The following is a 16698-nucleotide window of genomic DNA, read 5'->3' on the forward strand; positions in this document are numbered from 1 at the left end:
ATATTAGAGAGGCCTCAATTTAATTATCCTTGCTTGTGAAAATGCCTGTTAATTTCTGCCATCACTCCACAGACTTTGACCTAGGAGACTTCACAATTCTCATTCCTATTTTGTCATTTAGAAATCACCGCTTTCCTCCTCACCTTGTCCCCATTTTCTTTGTCAACCTAATCTGGTGTAGGTGATGTCTGTTTCCTTATCACAGGTTCCTTTCTTCAGTTTATATGTGTTCAAAATTCAAAAGTTATCAGATTTATCTGTGGTACAGAGAAACTACATTGTGTTAGCAAATGCCTGAGTGGAGAAGATGATAGAAGTCCAAGTTGGGGGTGGGGAGGAAAGTTATTATGTGAAGGAAAATGCTCATATGTGGGGGCAGGATAAACACAATATTCAGATTTATTTATTTTTTTCAAATTAAGATATGCTGCAGTCTCCCTATGATACTGTAGTGTCAACAGTGATGTGGGTTTTCAGGAAAAATGAAGTGCAACATTTTCCTGACAAATGTACAGTGCAAACTGGGGAAAATTGGAGCTGCAGTGATGGAAGAGGGAGGGTAATTTTGTCCCACCATCCCATTGCAATCTTTTGACCTGCATGGCTATTAATCCACATGGGTGCCATGACACTTGGAACTAAACTTTCCCATAGTGGGAAAGGACTGCTGGGGTGAGGGTGGTATGGGAAAGATCTGTGACATTTAGCGGACAGATTGCTGGATCCAACCCCAATATATGTGCTTTGTAAGGACCACTTCTGGAAAAATATAGGTACGGTTTTGAAACTGTCAAGTTTCAATGGAATTTCATTCATACAAAAATAAAAAATCTACAGGAAAAATACAGTGATGGAAAATTTTCATGGGAAATGTTTCCACCCATGTATAATATAATACTCCAGTAAGTGATTACTTTTGTAAACAAAATTTAACATTTGTTTTTTAAAAAATAACCTTTGGTATGTTTAGGATTTTAGAAACTCCAGTTTTATATTATTGTTTTGTTTTTGTCCTTAGACATTCAAACCTTTGGTTGGAAAAAGTGTATACAGTTCTATCACTGCAGTTGAATTCCTTGTGGACAAACAGCTGGATTTTGTAACTGAAGATAGTGCCTTTCAGCCCTATCAGGTAAGAAGTTTCTATTGTTCACACAAATTGTATGCATTTCAAGTTGAGAGAGATACTAGCTGTATGATCATATGCAGCATATGCAGATCATATATGTGTGTGTGTGTGTGTTGATGCTGAACATCTCCTTTTGGTCATTCAGTGAGAACAGAAGCATCATCTTAGGAGCTGATGACAACTTTAGAGGAATTGGTAGGGGTATATTGTAAAGAGTTACTGAAGTAATTATATTTCACCATTGTGGCCTCTGTGCAGTCCCACATGGGAACTGTGCATGCGCAGGCCAGCCGTGGACTCCTACTGGAAAGCTTCTTGAAGGTAGCCCAGCAACAAAGATTGCTCCCCCCTCCCCTCCATCAACGGTCCTTCCCGCCCTTTCTGACATCTGGCGGAGGGGAGGGGAGTATCCTTCCCTCAGTTCTCTTTCTGCCACCACTGTTAGAGGATGTTTGGTTAGCTTCATCTGTGATTCTCCGATCATTTTCTTGAATCCTGTAATGGCACTCTTCAAGAAATGTAAGAGTTGTAGGGCCAAGATAGCTAAAATCGATGATCATGAAGATTGTCTTCTTTGCTTGGGTGAGGGCCTTATCCCATCCACTTGCCAGGCTTGTGCCCTGTTCACCCCAAAAGCCCATCAGGAGCGGGATTTGAGGCTTAAAGCTGCACTGTGGGAGCAGGCTACGAAATTTCCTGGGGATTTGGGAGCTAAGAAGATAGAATCCCCATCTTTGATGTCGATGCCTCCAACACAATCTACTCTAAAAGTCTCTCCTCGGGTGTGAAGAGAGTGGGGTCTGAACCCCCTTTTTCTAAGAAAAAGAAGCATTCCATATCATTGAAATATTCAAAAAACTTGGGCTCTAAACCTGCAAAATGTGGGTTGTCAGCTCCCTCAACCTTGAAAGCATCCTCACCTTCAAAAAGTTCCTCGACCCCAAACCCTCAAGGTCAAAGGTCTTCCCCCTCGGAAGGGGCAACTCCTGCAAGTCAAGGCAAAGTCATACATACACCGCCAACAACTCCTATTGTTCGCTTGAGCCCCATTCACCAGATTGCTGTTGAAGTTAAACTACTCACATCCATTATAGAAAACCTACCATTGACCTTGACTGCGAGGTCTCCAGCCCATGATTCTCAGCACGGAGAGCATAAATTCAGGCCAAGACTCTGTTGGCCTCAATCAGAGGTCCGGGTCCGCGAAGACTTGTCTTCATCCTTTTGACGCTGGGATCGATGTCGGGAGGCACCGGTCATGGACAAACCCAAGATGCTGTCGAGGAGTGACTCCAAGATGTTTTCTTCTTCAGACCACTTCAGTGTCGAGGATCTTTATGACAGCCAACCCAAGGGCTTCCCAAATGAGTCCCTCGCGGGTCACTACGACTACAATGCTGATCGAGGTTATCCCCACTGGGGGCCGCATTCACCGTGGGGCTGCTGCCAACAAGACCACCACCACTGGGGTCAGGGTCACCTGTGCTGCTCCTATCGGTATAACCAACTGTTGACACAACGACAGAAGGACTTAACTTCGACATCGACCACAGCCCTGAGTCATCGGAACCAAATCCAGACTCGCATTCACAGCCAGAGGACAGTCCGGATTGGCATCCATTTCATCCCCAGATGACATTGTGGGGGACCCAACCCCTATCTCCCCCATGGAGGTCACAAAATTGTATTCTGAAATACTGACCTTCATAGCCAAGGTGCTTGGGTTTGAGGTTGCTGCCTCGGATCCAATACCAGACAACCCCATAATGGGAGTCCTTTTTTCTACCGACTCCGGTCCAGTTGAATTTCCCTGGGTCAAGGGCATTCACCAGATTGCCGATACCCTCTGGGCCAAACCTGCCTCTAACGCTCCATCGGTCAAAAAGATCGAAAATTTATATAAAATTAAACAGGATGAGGCACAATTCCTGTACCAACATCCCGCCCCAGACTCCATCATAACCTGGGTCCATGCTTCCAAGTTCCATTCTGCCCCCCTCAATAAAGAGGGCAGGAAATTGGATGTCATGGGCAGAAAAATATATTCAGCTGGGGCCCTAGGATTAAGGGTATCCAACTTTGTGGCACTCATGGGCCGCTATAAAATGTTTTTGTGAGACCAGGTGCCTTTTTGATTTCCTTCCTGAGGATAAGATCCAGGTGGGAAAAATCCTAGTGGCAGAGGGACCCAAATTAGGCTAATACCAGATTTCCACAGCCCGTCATGCAGCAGATGCTGCCAGCAGAACGGTAGCTGCTAGTGTTGTCCTGCACAGACATTCATGTTGTCCATTCCTCTCATTGTAATAAGGTCCCTACGGTGGTGGCTTGATGAATGCAATCTGCTGACAGGTGTTAAGTCTGAGGTCTCTTCTCATGACTACCAACTATTTACAGACACCTCCCTTGGGGGATGGGGGTTCACTGTCAAGATCTGTTGATAAAGGGGAGGTGGTCTACAGCCGAATCATGACTGTATATAAACGTGCTGGAGCTCAGAGCAGTGAAATACGCTCTTGCTTCTTTTTCAGAGCTCCTCGCCGGCTCCAGCTTCATAGTGGCCACTGACAACACTGCCACAAAATACTAGCTCTGCAAACAGGGAGGTACTGGGTCCGTTGCCCTATGTCAAGAGGCCATGCAGGTCTGGGAGTGGGCCATTGCCCATGGGGAGTCCCTTACAGCCATACACGTTGCTGGTGTGTCCAACGTGGCTGCAGATGCTTTAAGCCGGGATACCTCCCAGCAGCATGCATGGTCCATACAGGATAAGTACATTTTTCCTATCTTCATCCTATGGGGTACCCCAGTGTTAGGCCTGTTTGTGATATCCCAGAATGCAAAGTGCCCAACCTTCTGCTCCAGGGTGGCAGCAGAGTCCCTATCAATAGGGGACACCTTTCAGGTCTAGTGGAGAAGTGGGCTTGTGTATGCTTTTCCCCATTCCCTCTTTTGGGAAGGACCATGACAAAGATCAATAGCAGGCCTCAGCCATCCTATTGACCCAAAGTCGTTGGTTTCCCCTCCTGTGGAAACTGGCCAAGGGGATGTTTCCCTACAGGAGCATCTTTTGCTAGTTGACAGCATTCGTCACCACTATGTACCCTCTCTGCACCTGACCGCATGGCTCAAGCTGCCGTAGACTAATGGTCAGATAGAGTTGCAGATGTGCTGTTGGTATCCAGAAAGCCTGCCATTAGATGGTTTACGATGCTAAGCAGACTCATTTTTCTCATTGGGCTGCCAACAAGGGTTTCCAATCAGATAGTTGTTCCCTGTCCAAGAGTTTGATTACCTTCTGTCCCTCAAGGATTCTGGCTTATCCAATGTGTCTATCAAAGTGGCCATTTCAGCTTTCCATGTGGGCATTGATTCAGGTTCGCTGATTTCACATCCTCATTGCAAGAGGTTCCTTAAAGGATTAAACAATGTCCCCCCCTCCCAGTGAAACCACCTGTTGCTCAATGGAGCTTGTCCCTAGTTTTAGCACAACTTATTCAAAAGCCGTTTGAACCCATGGCCACTTGCCCTTCGAACCTACTGTCTTACAAGACAGCTTTCCTGGTGGCCATTACATCGGCCCATCGGGTAGGGGACCTAAGGGCTCTCCGTCATGACATGCCCTTCACAAAGTTCCATCAGGATTGGGTGGTCCTAAGGCCCAGTATAGAACATTTGCCCAAAATTGTTTTCAATTTTCATTTGTCTCATGATATTGTTTTGCCCGTGTTCTATCCTGACCCTCAGTTGCAATCAGATAGGTCCCTGCACATGTTAGATGTCAGGAGAGCACTACTTTTTTATTTAAATTGCACATCAATTTAGGCAGGATACATCTTTATTTGTTTTTTTGCTGATGTTAACAGGGGTAAGGGTGTCACCATTCAAACACTTTCCCGTTGGGTAGTCTCGGCTATTAAAAGAACTTATGCGGAGGTTGGGAGGTCTTGTCCACTCCCAGTCCATGCCCATTAAACTAGGGCCCATGTCTCTTCGACTGCCTTTGCCTCTCATGTGGACCTGCAGGATGTATGCCATGAAGCGACATGGTCCACACCTTCGATGGTCATCTGACACTACCTGTTGGACGTTGATGCGGGAATAGATGCTGCTATGGGAAAAGCGGTGTTACGATCCATTCTTCAGGTATCAGTCTCACACCCACCTCCACAGTAAGTGAGCATGCTATTCTCCCATGTGGGACTGCAAAGAGGCCACAAAGATGAAAACAGTGTTGCTTACCTGTAACTGTTGTTCATCGAGTGGTCCTCTTTGCAGGCACACATCCCTCCCTCCTTCCCCGCAGTGGACTGACTCACTGCCTTGTGGGTCTGTTTCCACGGTGGCAGGAGAACCGAGGGAAGGATGCTCCCTGCCCCTCCGTCACATGTCCAAAGTGGCGAGAAGGACCGTTGATGGAGGGGAGGGGGAGCAATCCTGGTTGCTGGGCTAACTTCAAGAATCTTTCCCGTAGGAGTCCATGGCTGGCCTGCACATGTGCAGTTCCCATGTGGGACTGCAAAGAGGACCACTCGATGAACAACAGTTACAGGTAAGCAACACTATTTTATCATTCAGTAGTCTAAAGTTATACTTTAGTCACTGAAGTTTTTCTTTATAAATACATTTGACTATATTCATTGTTATTTTTTGGAATTTAACTTCTTTGTAATCTTGGTGACGTCTTTGTTTGAGACTGCAAACTAGAAACCATTTATTGTGGAATCATCTTTTTTAAGGTCAGCAAAGTTTCTTCAGAATTGGTGGCTTCTGGATTTCAGCCAATAATTGTGATTCTTTTGCAGCTGCAGTACTCCAGCTGCATTAATCGTTGCCTTAAATATGACATTTGTGTCCTTCTAAATTCATTTAAGAGATTGTGGGGGGGAACAAAGTGTATTTTGAAAGATACCTTAAGAAAAAGAAAATTAACTCATTAGGTCACCTGTGGTGAAGTGCCCAATGCAAAGTTAACCTTTTTGAACTGCTATTATGTATTATACTAGGATGATACATGGTTTTTGTGAGATAGTTCCTACTGAAAATTGGTTCCTTCTGATTTATATTGGACTGTTTCTGAAAGGGATGCAAGTTAATTTTGACGTTTGTCAGTGTTTCAGACCAGAATGTTAATTGATGACATACTGCTGTAGTATCTCGGATTGAGTTCAAGTACTGATGCTGGTGACTGGTTAAAGTGTTCCCACATATAGGTTGCTACACATAATAAGCCATTCAGGTGAATGGCTCCACACACAATTGTGGCAATTTTCACTGTGCCAGCCCAAAATTGCACTTGTTAGAAGTTTGACATTGTGCCAATAAAACAACTGCGGGGTCATGATAATGTAGTGAGAATAACTAGGATCACATTTGGGACTGCTCACAGAATCTGTTTGCCACGTGGAACATCCTTCACATGGCTACTGTATAAAAGGCTATTCACTTGATTGCTTGTAGGAATTGAGCTTTAAGCTTTGTATGATTCATGGGCAATTCTGATTTAATCACTGCCTGAACCTTCAAGAGAAAAATAAGTTGGCTATTTCTTAGTTGAGTTACCATACTTTTCGCTCCATAGGACACACCTTTCCATAAGACGCACCTAGTTTTTAGAGGAGGAAAACAAGAAAAAATCTTGTTTTACTCCTCTAAAAACTTGTCTTACGGAGCGAATGTGCGGCCCCGTCCGCCTCCCAGCTGGCCGTCGGGGCGGGGAACGCCGGCTCGTGCCGTCCCGGCGCGCACGCGCCCAGTTGGCTCTTTGCGCCCCACCTGCCTCCCAGCTGGCGGGGCGCACAGAGCCCCGCCCCGACGGCCAGCTGGGAGGCGGGCGGGGCGCACAGGTTGTTGCATAAAATGCTACATTTTTATCTCTCAAATATCCATTTCTGATTTTTCAAACATATTCGGTCATTTTTCTACAAGAATATACCGTATTTTTTGCTCCATAAGACACACTTTTTTCCTCCTCAAAAGTGAGGGGAAATGTCAGTGCGTCTTATGGAGCGAATGCCGGCTGGGCGCGTGCGCGTCAGGACGGCGCGAGCCGGCATTCCCCGCCCCGACGGCCAACTGGGAGGTGGGCGGGGCCGCACAGAGCCGGCTGGGTGCGTGCGCCGGCTTGCTCTGTGCGGCCCCGCCCGCCTCCCAGCTGGCTGTCAGGGCAGGGAACGCTGGCTCGTGCCGTCCCGATGCACACGCGCCCAGCTGGCATTCGCTCCATAAGACGCACTGACATTTCCCCTCACTTTTGAGGAGGAAAAAAGTGCGTCTTATGGAGCAAAAAATACGGTATATTCTTGTAGAAAAATGACCAAATATGTTTGAAAAATCAGAAATGGATATTTGAGAGATAAAAATGTAGCATTTTATGCAACAACCTGTCAGCAGGTTTCTTGGCAGCTGAGCATATATTTGGTTTCATCAGTATGATGGAAGGTTGCCAAGGAGACTTTGTCCTTACAAGAAAGCCTTGGGAGTTTAATCTGAGAAGGTAAATCAGTATTGTGGCAGTGAATGAAGATGTGTCCCTGCTACACAAATTACTGTTTTCATAGCCATTGTGTTGCACTTTATTCCAATGCAAGAAAACAAAAGGCAGGGTTAACATAAGGAAAATCTTTCCTTTAGGAAAATTTACTGATAACACAAACATAATACATGAGGACACAGAGGAAGTGTCCTCATGTATTATGTTTGTGTTATCAGTAAAATTTAGAAAGTGGCATCCTCGATCATGGGGAAGGAGCATGTGTGGGCCCTTCCCCAACATGTACGTATCATACAGACAAGCAGGCAGATGCAAGGGGTGTGGCCAGTGTGCTTATACCTGCTGTCCCTCCATATCTGTTTGGTCCTATATCAGGCTAATGTGTGCATAGGGTGGGGTAGGTTTCGAGAAGAGGTACTGGCGAATCTGTGCTAGTGAGCAATGCTAATGAGAGGAAAATAGAGCAGAATTACTCCTGTCTTTAAAAGCAGTCCCCAAACCTGTCAGAATCCACAGCTATCACTGGCATCTCCACATGGCTGCAGAAGATTTAATGTTATTAATGTTCAGTACCCCCATCCATATGTGTGTGGAGGTGTTCAACCAAGACACCCAATTATAATCCCTATGTTGTTCCAAGATCAAAAGGTGTTAGAGAACAAGAGTTCCAGATACAGCAAAGGCTCAGTTTTATTCTGAATATTAACACTGAATCAGGATATCCCATGTGTTGCATCATGTGATTGCTCAAAAGCTAGACCTATCCCATCCTCACTGGTGAAAATCAGCTAAGAGAAACATAGTTTTTTACTGAGTAGAATATTCAACACGTTGGTGGAGAAGAGTAGGATGCTATAATCTATGCATATTTGATGGCTAGTTTCTCAGATTGATACTGATCCATTTGCAGTCGTCCCTTATCAGACAAATTGATTGTCATCTTGCAGCTTCCAGAGCACCAGGATACCATTGGTTCTTTACTGTAAAATGTGGCTTCCAAGAAAAAGCAAATATGATTCACTGTGTCTGCAATTTTGCTGGGGAATTGATCATAGTGGGCAAAAGATGACATAGTCTCTGCGTTGATAGAATTTTATTGGACCGTTCCCCATCTGCAACAGCTCTGTTGGATGGCACTTTGTTGATGCACTGGCAACTGACAGAAATTTTCATCTCTCCCGATGCCATGATATTGTGTTGGAAGGACTCCTCGACATAATATTTTTTGGCACAGTTCATTTGTTGTGGAATATCTGTTTATTCTCTCTGACCAACATTATCTTGTGAACCATTTTTGTTTTGCTTTTCATTCTTTGCTACAATATATTGTCTGGCAAGCTTGCCTACCAAGACTTTTCTCTGTCCACTCCCAAGTCCAGCTTGAACACTCTCATCTGCATCCTGCCATCATCACTTTAAATATTATAGGTGCTGCCAGAGGAGATGATGATAAAAGGGAACCTGGTCACTGAGAAGTTTTTCGCACACTGGAGTTACTCCTGATTTTCTTGGGAGTCGATCCACAAGCATTGGAATCAGTTTGGGCAGGTTTCTTCTGCATGTCTGCCCCCCTATACATTTTTACAGTTGTGGAGTCAGTTTATTTTCTTCCTCATGTGGCTTAATTAATGAGGATTTTCAAGGGAGGGCGCTTTCAGCTTTGGTGTCATTTTCGCCAGAGCACCCCCTTATTTTTTTAAAAACCATAAAATAACAATATAACACTGTAGTGTTAAAATTATTGTTTAAGCAGGTTCTCAGAACTCAGCTTTCATTAAAAAAAATAAGTCTCTAGCTAGCCCTTTCCCTCACAGAGATATAAGGAAAAAGCATATATTTGCGAGGGAAGGGGGCTAGGGATTTTTTAAAATTGAAAGCAGGAAATCCACAGAAGCTGCTTAAACTATCATTGCAATACTACAGCATTATATTGCTATTTTAGGGCTGTTTTTGTAAATCGGAATCACTCATGGGGGGAGTGGTTTAATAATGATGACAGGATTTATGACCATTGTTTGTATTAATTGTAACAATTTATATGCCATTAAAGGTTTATTATGATTATGATTATAATGATGACAGTCCAATAACTGAAAAGTGGGCAAGAGGTGAGTGGGACGAAGAAAACTGATAGAAATATGATGCACTAGGAAAAAGGTGACTGGGTAAAAGTGGTCTCAAAAGAGCTAGGAAAAACGGGGAAACCAAAGTGAAAATTAAAGACCCAAAAATGCATGCAAAAATTAGGGAATAAACTGAAGCAATATGGGTTGCCAACTGCCAGGTAGTAGTAGATCTCCTGCTAATACAACTGATCTCCAGCTGATAGAGATCAGATCACCTGGAGAAAAATGGCTGCTTTGGCAATTGAACTCTATGGCATTGAAGTCCCTCCCCTCCCCAAACCCCGCCCTCCTCAGGCTCCTCCCCAAAAATCTCCAACCAGTGGCGAAGAGGGACCTGGCAACCCTAGCTAGAGCTGATGGGGGAAAAACATGCAGAAAAACCCTGAAACTCTTTGGTGCATCAATGCTCATCCAGTGTGTAGCTGTGCTCACTTGTTTACTGGCTGAACAGTTGTAGCAGAACCTTTTGCTACACTGTCCTCCAGCAGAAGAGTGCACCTTTTCTGAATCACATCATAGAAGCTACAAGTTTTTATTATTTACCCCCCCCCCAAGGTTGAACAGGGGTGATAGTTGTGGCACAAACTAATTGATCACCTGGCAAAGTCCTGAAATATAAATGTGTGCCACTTGTATTCTAATAGTGCCTCCTATTTTTGTGGTATTCTATATTCCATCTATATAGTAATATGGAATTGTCTTAAGTTCCAGAATTGCACTGTTCTTGGTCCCATTTCTGGATCATAATCCTAAACAATAATAAGTAGATTTGAAGAGTTTCTTCTGCCGTAACAAAGGGCTTTCTTTGACAGAGGAAAACTGTTATTGAGCTGAAGGGAGTTTTGGAAGCAATCCTATTTGTTTTCTCATCTTTATACAGGGAAATATCCATCTAACACAACTGGCTAATGATTTGGGGGGGGTTTTACTATGATAAGAGCAGTTCTTTTCAAATGGACTAAGAAAAATTTCAGATGATAGTGTAATTGCCTGAGAGTACTAATAGTTATCCAACTAAAATCATTGTGGAGAGTGGCCCTAGTTAGTGTTTGTGAGTCTTCACAGAAATGAATAGGGGATAAAGTTGAATCCAATAGCGGGAAGTCTGTGAGTGTACTTACAATGGATTTTATTTGTTGTGTGTGTGAAGTAGGATTGCCAGGCAACTTGCAGGAGAGGGATAGGCGGGGGTCTTACCAGGTATAAAATGAGGCCTAGGCATTGATGGTGCTTACACGATGATGTCATTTCTGGATGACGTCACTTCTGGAAGTGACGTCATCACATTGCCAACGACAAGGGAGATGCTCTGGTATTTGGGCAAAAATTATATGGTAGAAGCTGTTTTTACCATACAGTTTTGCCAAAATACCAAAGTGACTCCTACGTTGTAGGCGAAGTGATCATGTCACTTCCAGAAGTGACGTCATTGCGCCGGCAGCATCAAGGCCTAGGTCTTGTTTTAAGCCTGGTAAGACCCTCAATAGCCAGCTGGACGGCACCAGGGAGAGGAGGCCCAAAGCGGAGGATCCCCACCACTGCAACCCTAGTATGAAGTTACTGTGTATGTGGTTGGTACTAGGAGGGTGGAGCAGATTTCTTAGTTGGGGTGGTGGTGTAAATCCTGTATTCTTTTCCTCTTTCTGTTTCCTCATCATCATAGTGAGGGTCCCTCCTCCCCTCTCTACTGGTGGCAGCAGAGTAGTTTCAAGCAATCATACATCCCTAATGAAAACAGAGCCAAACTGCGAGTTCAGGTTCCTATTATTCTTGATGATGCAGCTACTGTGGACTTCACACCTCAAAACTAGCTTGAAAGAGTGTTATGGAGTAGGGGGTTAAGAACAAAGATTTTTGAAGAGGGGCAGAGCAAGGGGAAGGAAGAATATGAAAGGTGACAAAAGGAAAGAGCAGACAAGGAGGGACTATGAGTGAGATAGAACAAAAAGAAGAATAGAACTTGAAAAGAAGTAAGTAAAAAGTGTGGAAGGGTGCAGAAATCAGAGTGATCAGAAAGCAGTTGGGCACCAGGAAGTAAATTAGAAGGTGCCACAGTGTATACATACACTATACTGCGGATCTAGGGTTGCCAGGTTGGGATTGGGAAATACCTGGAGATTTTGGGGGTGGAGCCTGAGGAGGGTGGGGTTTGGGGGGGACTTCAATGGGGCATAACACCATAGAGTCCACCTTCCAAAACAGCCATTTTGTCCAGGTGAACAGATCTCTATCGCCTGGAGATCGCCTGGAGAGCAGTTGTAATAGTGGGACATCTCCAGTCACCATCTGGGGGTTGGCAACCCTATGTGGATCACTATTTGTGGAAGTGAATGTTGTTTTTAATACAGTTGCCATTTCAAAGAGTGGTTTAAAGCAGATTGCACTGCCTACTGAATCTAACCTTTGTGCCTGTGAACTGTAGAAACACAGGGAAACAAGGGGATCTGCTATTTTAGACTTGATTCTCACCAACAGGGAAGAACAGCCTTTCAACTTCCCCTCCCCCAACGGATAACCAGTACTGGGCTGCTTTTATTTAAAAAAACTGGTTGATGAGGTTAAAGTAATAGGCACCCTGGGTAGTAGTGATCATGTAATCTTGGAATTTACAATCTTGGGGAAAGGAAAAACTGTACATAGTCAGACATATAGGTTGGACTTCAAGATAGCATATTTTTACTTACTGAAAGTTATGCTGGGTAGAATTCCATGGCCAGAAATACTTAAGAAGAAGGGAGTTCAAGAAGGGTGGGAGTTTCTTAAAAATGAAATATTGAAGGCATAATCACAAACCATTCCTATGAGAAGGAAAAATGGGAGGAGCCTAAAGAGGCCAGGGTGGCTTCATAAACAGCTTTTTAAAGATTTGAGAAATAAAAAAACTCATTTAGGAAGTGGAAGGCCTTATAACCAAAGCAGATTTTAAACAAATAACTAGTGCTTGTAGGGAGAATGTTAGGAAAGCTAAAGGTCAGTTTTTATCCTGAATTGGGAAACTTTGGGAACCACTAAAAACAAACACACCTAAAAAAAACCCTATTAAATATTTTTCCTTTGAAATGATAAAAACAGTTTTTTAAGACAAGGTTTTACTCACTCAAAATGTATAGCATGAAAAGGCAAGGGCTTTTTCCCTTTCAATTTTTCCAATGGAGCCCTCCCCCCTGCCTTTGTTCCCAAGCCAAATCAGGCCCCAATATACTTGGGAATAGAACCATGTTTACTCACCGAGAGGGTTCCTTCTGGTCTGAGGTAGAAGGGCATCTTGAAGCGCTGGGTTATTCCCATCCATTGCTGGGAAGGATATGACTTGCCACTTCCTGTCTCCCTGTGGGAATGACCTCAGCTTCCAGTTTACCTTAACTGAGCTATGAGACACAAACATGAGTAGAATGCATACAGAGAACAAACTGGAATGGTAATGGTAACATGGTTAAAATAGGAACTATTTAAGGAAAAAAGGTAGGAAACTGTAAACAAGATATGTAACAGTGCAGAAACTCTTAAGAGCATACTCAGTAATGCTGTTGATTTACGCTGGGTTTGAGTCCACCCTGGATCCAAGAGCATGGTCCTCATTACTGGGTTGGGCAAGATGCCCTACTACCTCAGAGCAGAAGGAATCCTCTTGGTGACTAACATGGTTCCATTCTCACTCTGAGGGAAGGGCATCTTGAAGTGCTGGGATGTCCAAGAGCTGAATATTGAGTGGGCATCTTGAAGCACTGGGATGTCCAAGAGCTGTATATTGAGTGGGTGGGTATTTAATCCTCTTTCTCTACTTCAATAATGTGTTGCAGTACTCTGCTCCCAAAGGCCACATCTGCTGAGGCAAAAGCATTGAAGCCTGTAATGTCGGATGAAGGTGGAGATATTGGGCCATGTTACTGCTCTACATATCTCCTCCACCGAAGCTTGTTTGTTAAAGGCTGCAGTTGTAGCGGCACTTTGCCCAGAGTGAGCTATAATGCCCTCCGAAACTGAGAACTTAGCAGCTTTATAAGCCTCAACGATGCCCTTTCTGATAGCACTGCTAAGAGCTGGCCTAGACATATTCTTGCCCTTGTTAGGGGCTGAGGGGTTGATGAAAAGATGTTAATTGCTTCAAGTATATAGTTTCCACTTCTAGAATAGAAAAAAATGAATCAAAACATTGCTCGAAAATTTTGCTTTTTAAGATGTAGTTTCCAATTTAAATTAGCTTGGAATGTAGTACCTGATTGACTTTACTTTTATTAACATGCCAACTGTAAACAGGGACCTTTCTATAGAAAAAAACATGAGTTGATTTTTGGGTATTGATAGATAAGGCTTTCTCTGATTATTGTTTAAAAGATAACCTAAGTATTATACAGAGGCCTGTTGGAGAGCGGGAAAGGAGCAATGTATAGTCCAGATATAACAGCAGCGGTATTGTGTGATCTGCCAGTTGTCAGGCCTTTGCCTTTTAGCTGGAGCAAGGGCTCTTGACATGAGTTAGGTCAGGTTCTGGCCACACGTCAAGTCCTTGGGTCTCATGCCTCTGAATGTCTGTGTACAGTTTTGCTCATCCTGTTTTCTGCAGCTGTGATAATGTTTAGTCTGCCTTCCTGGGAACTGCTTATCTCGGGGTTGCCTAGCAATGTTTACCTTTTCAGTTCATAGTGTCTTAAGCATGTAACCTGCCTGTATTCATCATTACTAGCCTCACCTGTGTAGGCAGTTCTTCAATCTGACTTTTTGCTCCTAATAAAGTATTACTGCTTCAGAGCTACCTGCCTGGATGAGTTTGCTTATGGGATTCTAGGGACAGACACCTGATCCTGACACCAGTATAGGAGTATGTATCAAATAGGGTGCTAGAGAGGAGGCCAAATCATGTATATATAAATTAAACAAAAAAGGAGCCAATAAACATCTCACCCCCTTGTGTTGGGGAATTTCTTGGGTTAACTGTCCAAGCATTCCCATTCAGACTTGAGCCACAGATTCTTGTAGGTTATCCGGGCTGTGTGACCGTGGTCTTGGTATTTTCTTTCCTGATGTTTCGCTTGTGCCGTCCAGACGCTCACGCGCCCAGCCGGCATTCGCTCCATAAGACAAGTTTTTAGAGGAGGAAAACAAGATTTTTTCTTGTTTTCCTCCTCTAAAAATTAGGTGCGTCTTATGGAAAGGTGCATCCTATGGAGCGAAAAATACGGTAAGTAAATATATATAGGTCACAGAATCTTGATTACTGTGATGCAGAATTTTGGTATTTTTTTCGGGTACACATTATTCAAACAAAACAACATTACAAGTTAAAACTTAATCCCCCCCCCGTATTCTTGCTGAAGGATGCTTTTGAACATGTCCTGGCTCAATAGCAAAAAGCTCCAGTAAGTACACAATTACAGTTATTACAATTTAAGCAGTAACAAACAAGGAAGTACTCAGTAGTTGGCTTTGTAGAGTATGGATAAATTAAGTGATCATATTTTAAATTCTATACTTCCAGGGAGTAATGTTCAGTATGCAAAATTTTAACCATTAAAAGTTGTGGCTACACCCAAGAGTCTTTGTTTTGAACTCAGGATTCTAAGACCTCTTAATATTCCAATCATGTCACCATTTGGGTGGGCAACCTTTTACCAAATCTGCAACACTGTCTTTTTGCCAATGTATACTTTTAGATGAGGCTAACTGCTCAAATATCTGAAAGCATACTAAAAGCAAATGTTTCAAACTTCTCGCAGGAAGTCTTGAGGTAACTCCCTTATTAATCAAACAAGCATGTATAGAATCACAGAATCAGAGTTGGAAGGGGCCACCAGGGTCATCTAATCCAACCCCCTGCACAATGCAGGAAATTCACAACTACCTCCTCCCACATCCCCAGTGACCCCTACTCCATGCCCAGAAGATGCCCAAGATGCCCTCCCTCTCATGATCTGCCTAAGGTCATACAATCAGCATTGCTGCCAGACCCCTCACCATCTTTGTTGTCCTCCTCTCGACACAGCTGCAGTCAATGGGCTGGGATTTCTCTGTACAGCGCCGCACCGTCATAGAATCATAGTGTTGGAAGGGACCCCAGGGTCATCTAGTCCAGCCCCCTGCACAATGCAGGAAATCCACAACTACCTAAATACATTTATTGACGGCAAAAGCCAGAATAAAAGTCCAACTACAAATCCACAACTACCTCCCCGCCACACCCCCAGTGACCCCTACTCCATGCCCAGAAGATGGCTAAGATGCCCTCCCTCTCGTGATCTGCCTGCCTGTCAATCTGCGGCAGCCCCTCGACTCCCACCAAGGAAGAAACCCACGTGCGGGGCGTGTCCCCCGTTCCCACGCAGTGCTTGGAAGCCCCCCCCCGTGTAGAACCCAGAAGAGCTCAGCAAGCCCCCCCCCCGGCCAACACGTGTGGGCAACCTCTCCGTGTGCGCCTTGTGCGAGGGAAAGGCGGCATTGTCGCTTGAAGGGTTCCACCACTCTCCGCCAGCAGCAGCGGCGCCCAGAGAGCCCACTCCGTCCCCACGTGCAGGCGGCGGCGAGCAAGCAGGCATGCAACAGGCGCAGCAGCGGCAGCGCGAAGGCTCGCCGGTGTGCTCACACCGCACCTGGGGGGAGCCTCGGCGGTGGCCAGCATGTCCAAGCTCCCTCCCTCGAACGGCAAGAATGGGCTGGCAGACCCCATGTTCCAGGTGCCCAGCGGAGGGCTCCGGCTTGTCTACATCTATCTTAAATTGTGGTGCCCAAAACTGAACACAATACTCTAGGTGAGGTCTAACCAGAGCAGAGTAAAGCGATACCATCACTTCGTGTGATCGGGACACTATACTTCTGTTGCTACAGCCCAAGATCGCATTTGCCTTTTTAGCTACTACATCACACTGCTGACTCATGTTTAGTGTTTGGTGTACTACGACCCCAAGATCCTTTTCACACACACAACTGCTAAGACAAGTCTCCCCCATCCTATAATT

At 44.5% G+C, this 16698-nt stretch overlaps 1 protein-coding gene across 1 annotated transcript in view; it reads left to right on the forward strand.

Moving 5' to 3' along the window:
• JMJD1C (jumonji domain containing 1C) overlaps positions 1–16698 on the forward strand; it is a 200601-nt gene that overhangs the window by 99502 nt on the left and 84401 nt on the right. The window contains exon 3 of the mRNA XM_056850359.1: positions 1019–1132. Within this exon, the coding sequence (XP_056706337.1) occupies positions 1019–1132 (114 nt within the window). The remainder of the gene's footprint in view (positions 1–1018; positions 1133–16698) is intronic.

The sequence above is a fragment of the Euleptes europaea genome, chromosome 5 (assembly GCF_029931775.1).
Source record: "Euleptes europaea isolate rEulEur1 chromosome 5, rEulEur1.hap1, whole genome shotgun sequence".
Classification (NCBI taxonomy): domain Eukaryota; kingdom Metazoa; phylum Chordata; class Lepidosauria; order Squamata; family Sphaerodactylidae; genus Euleptes; species Euleptes europaea.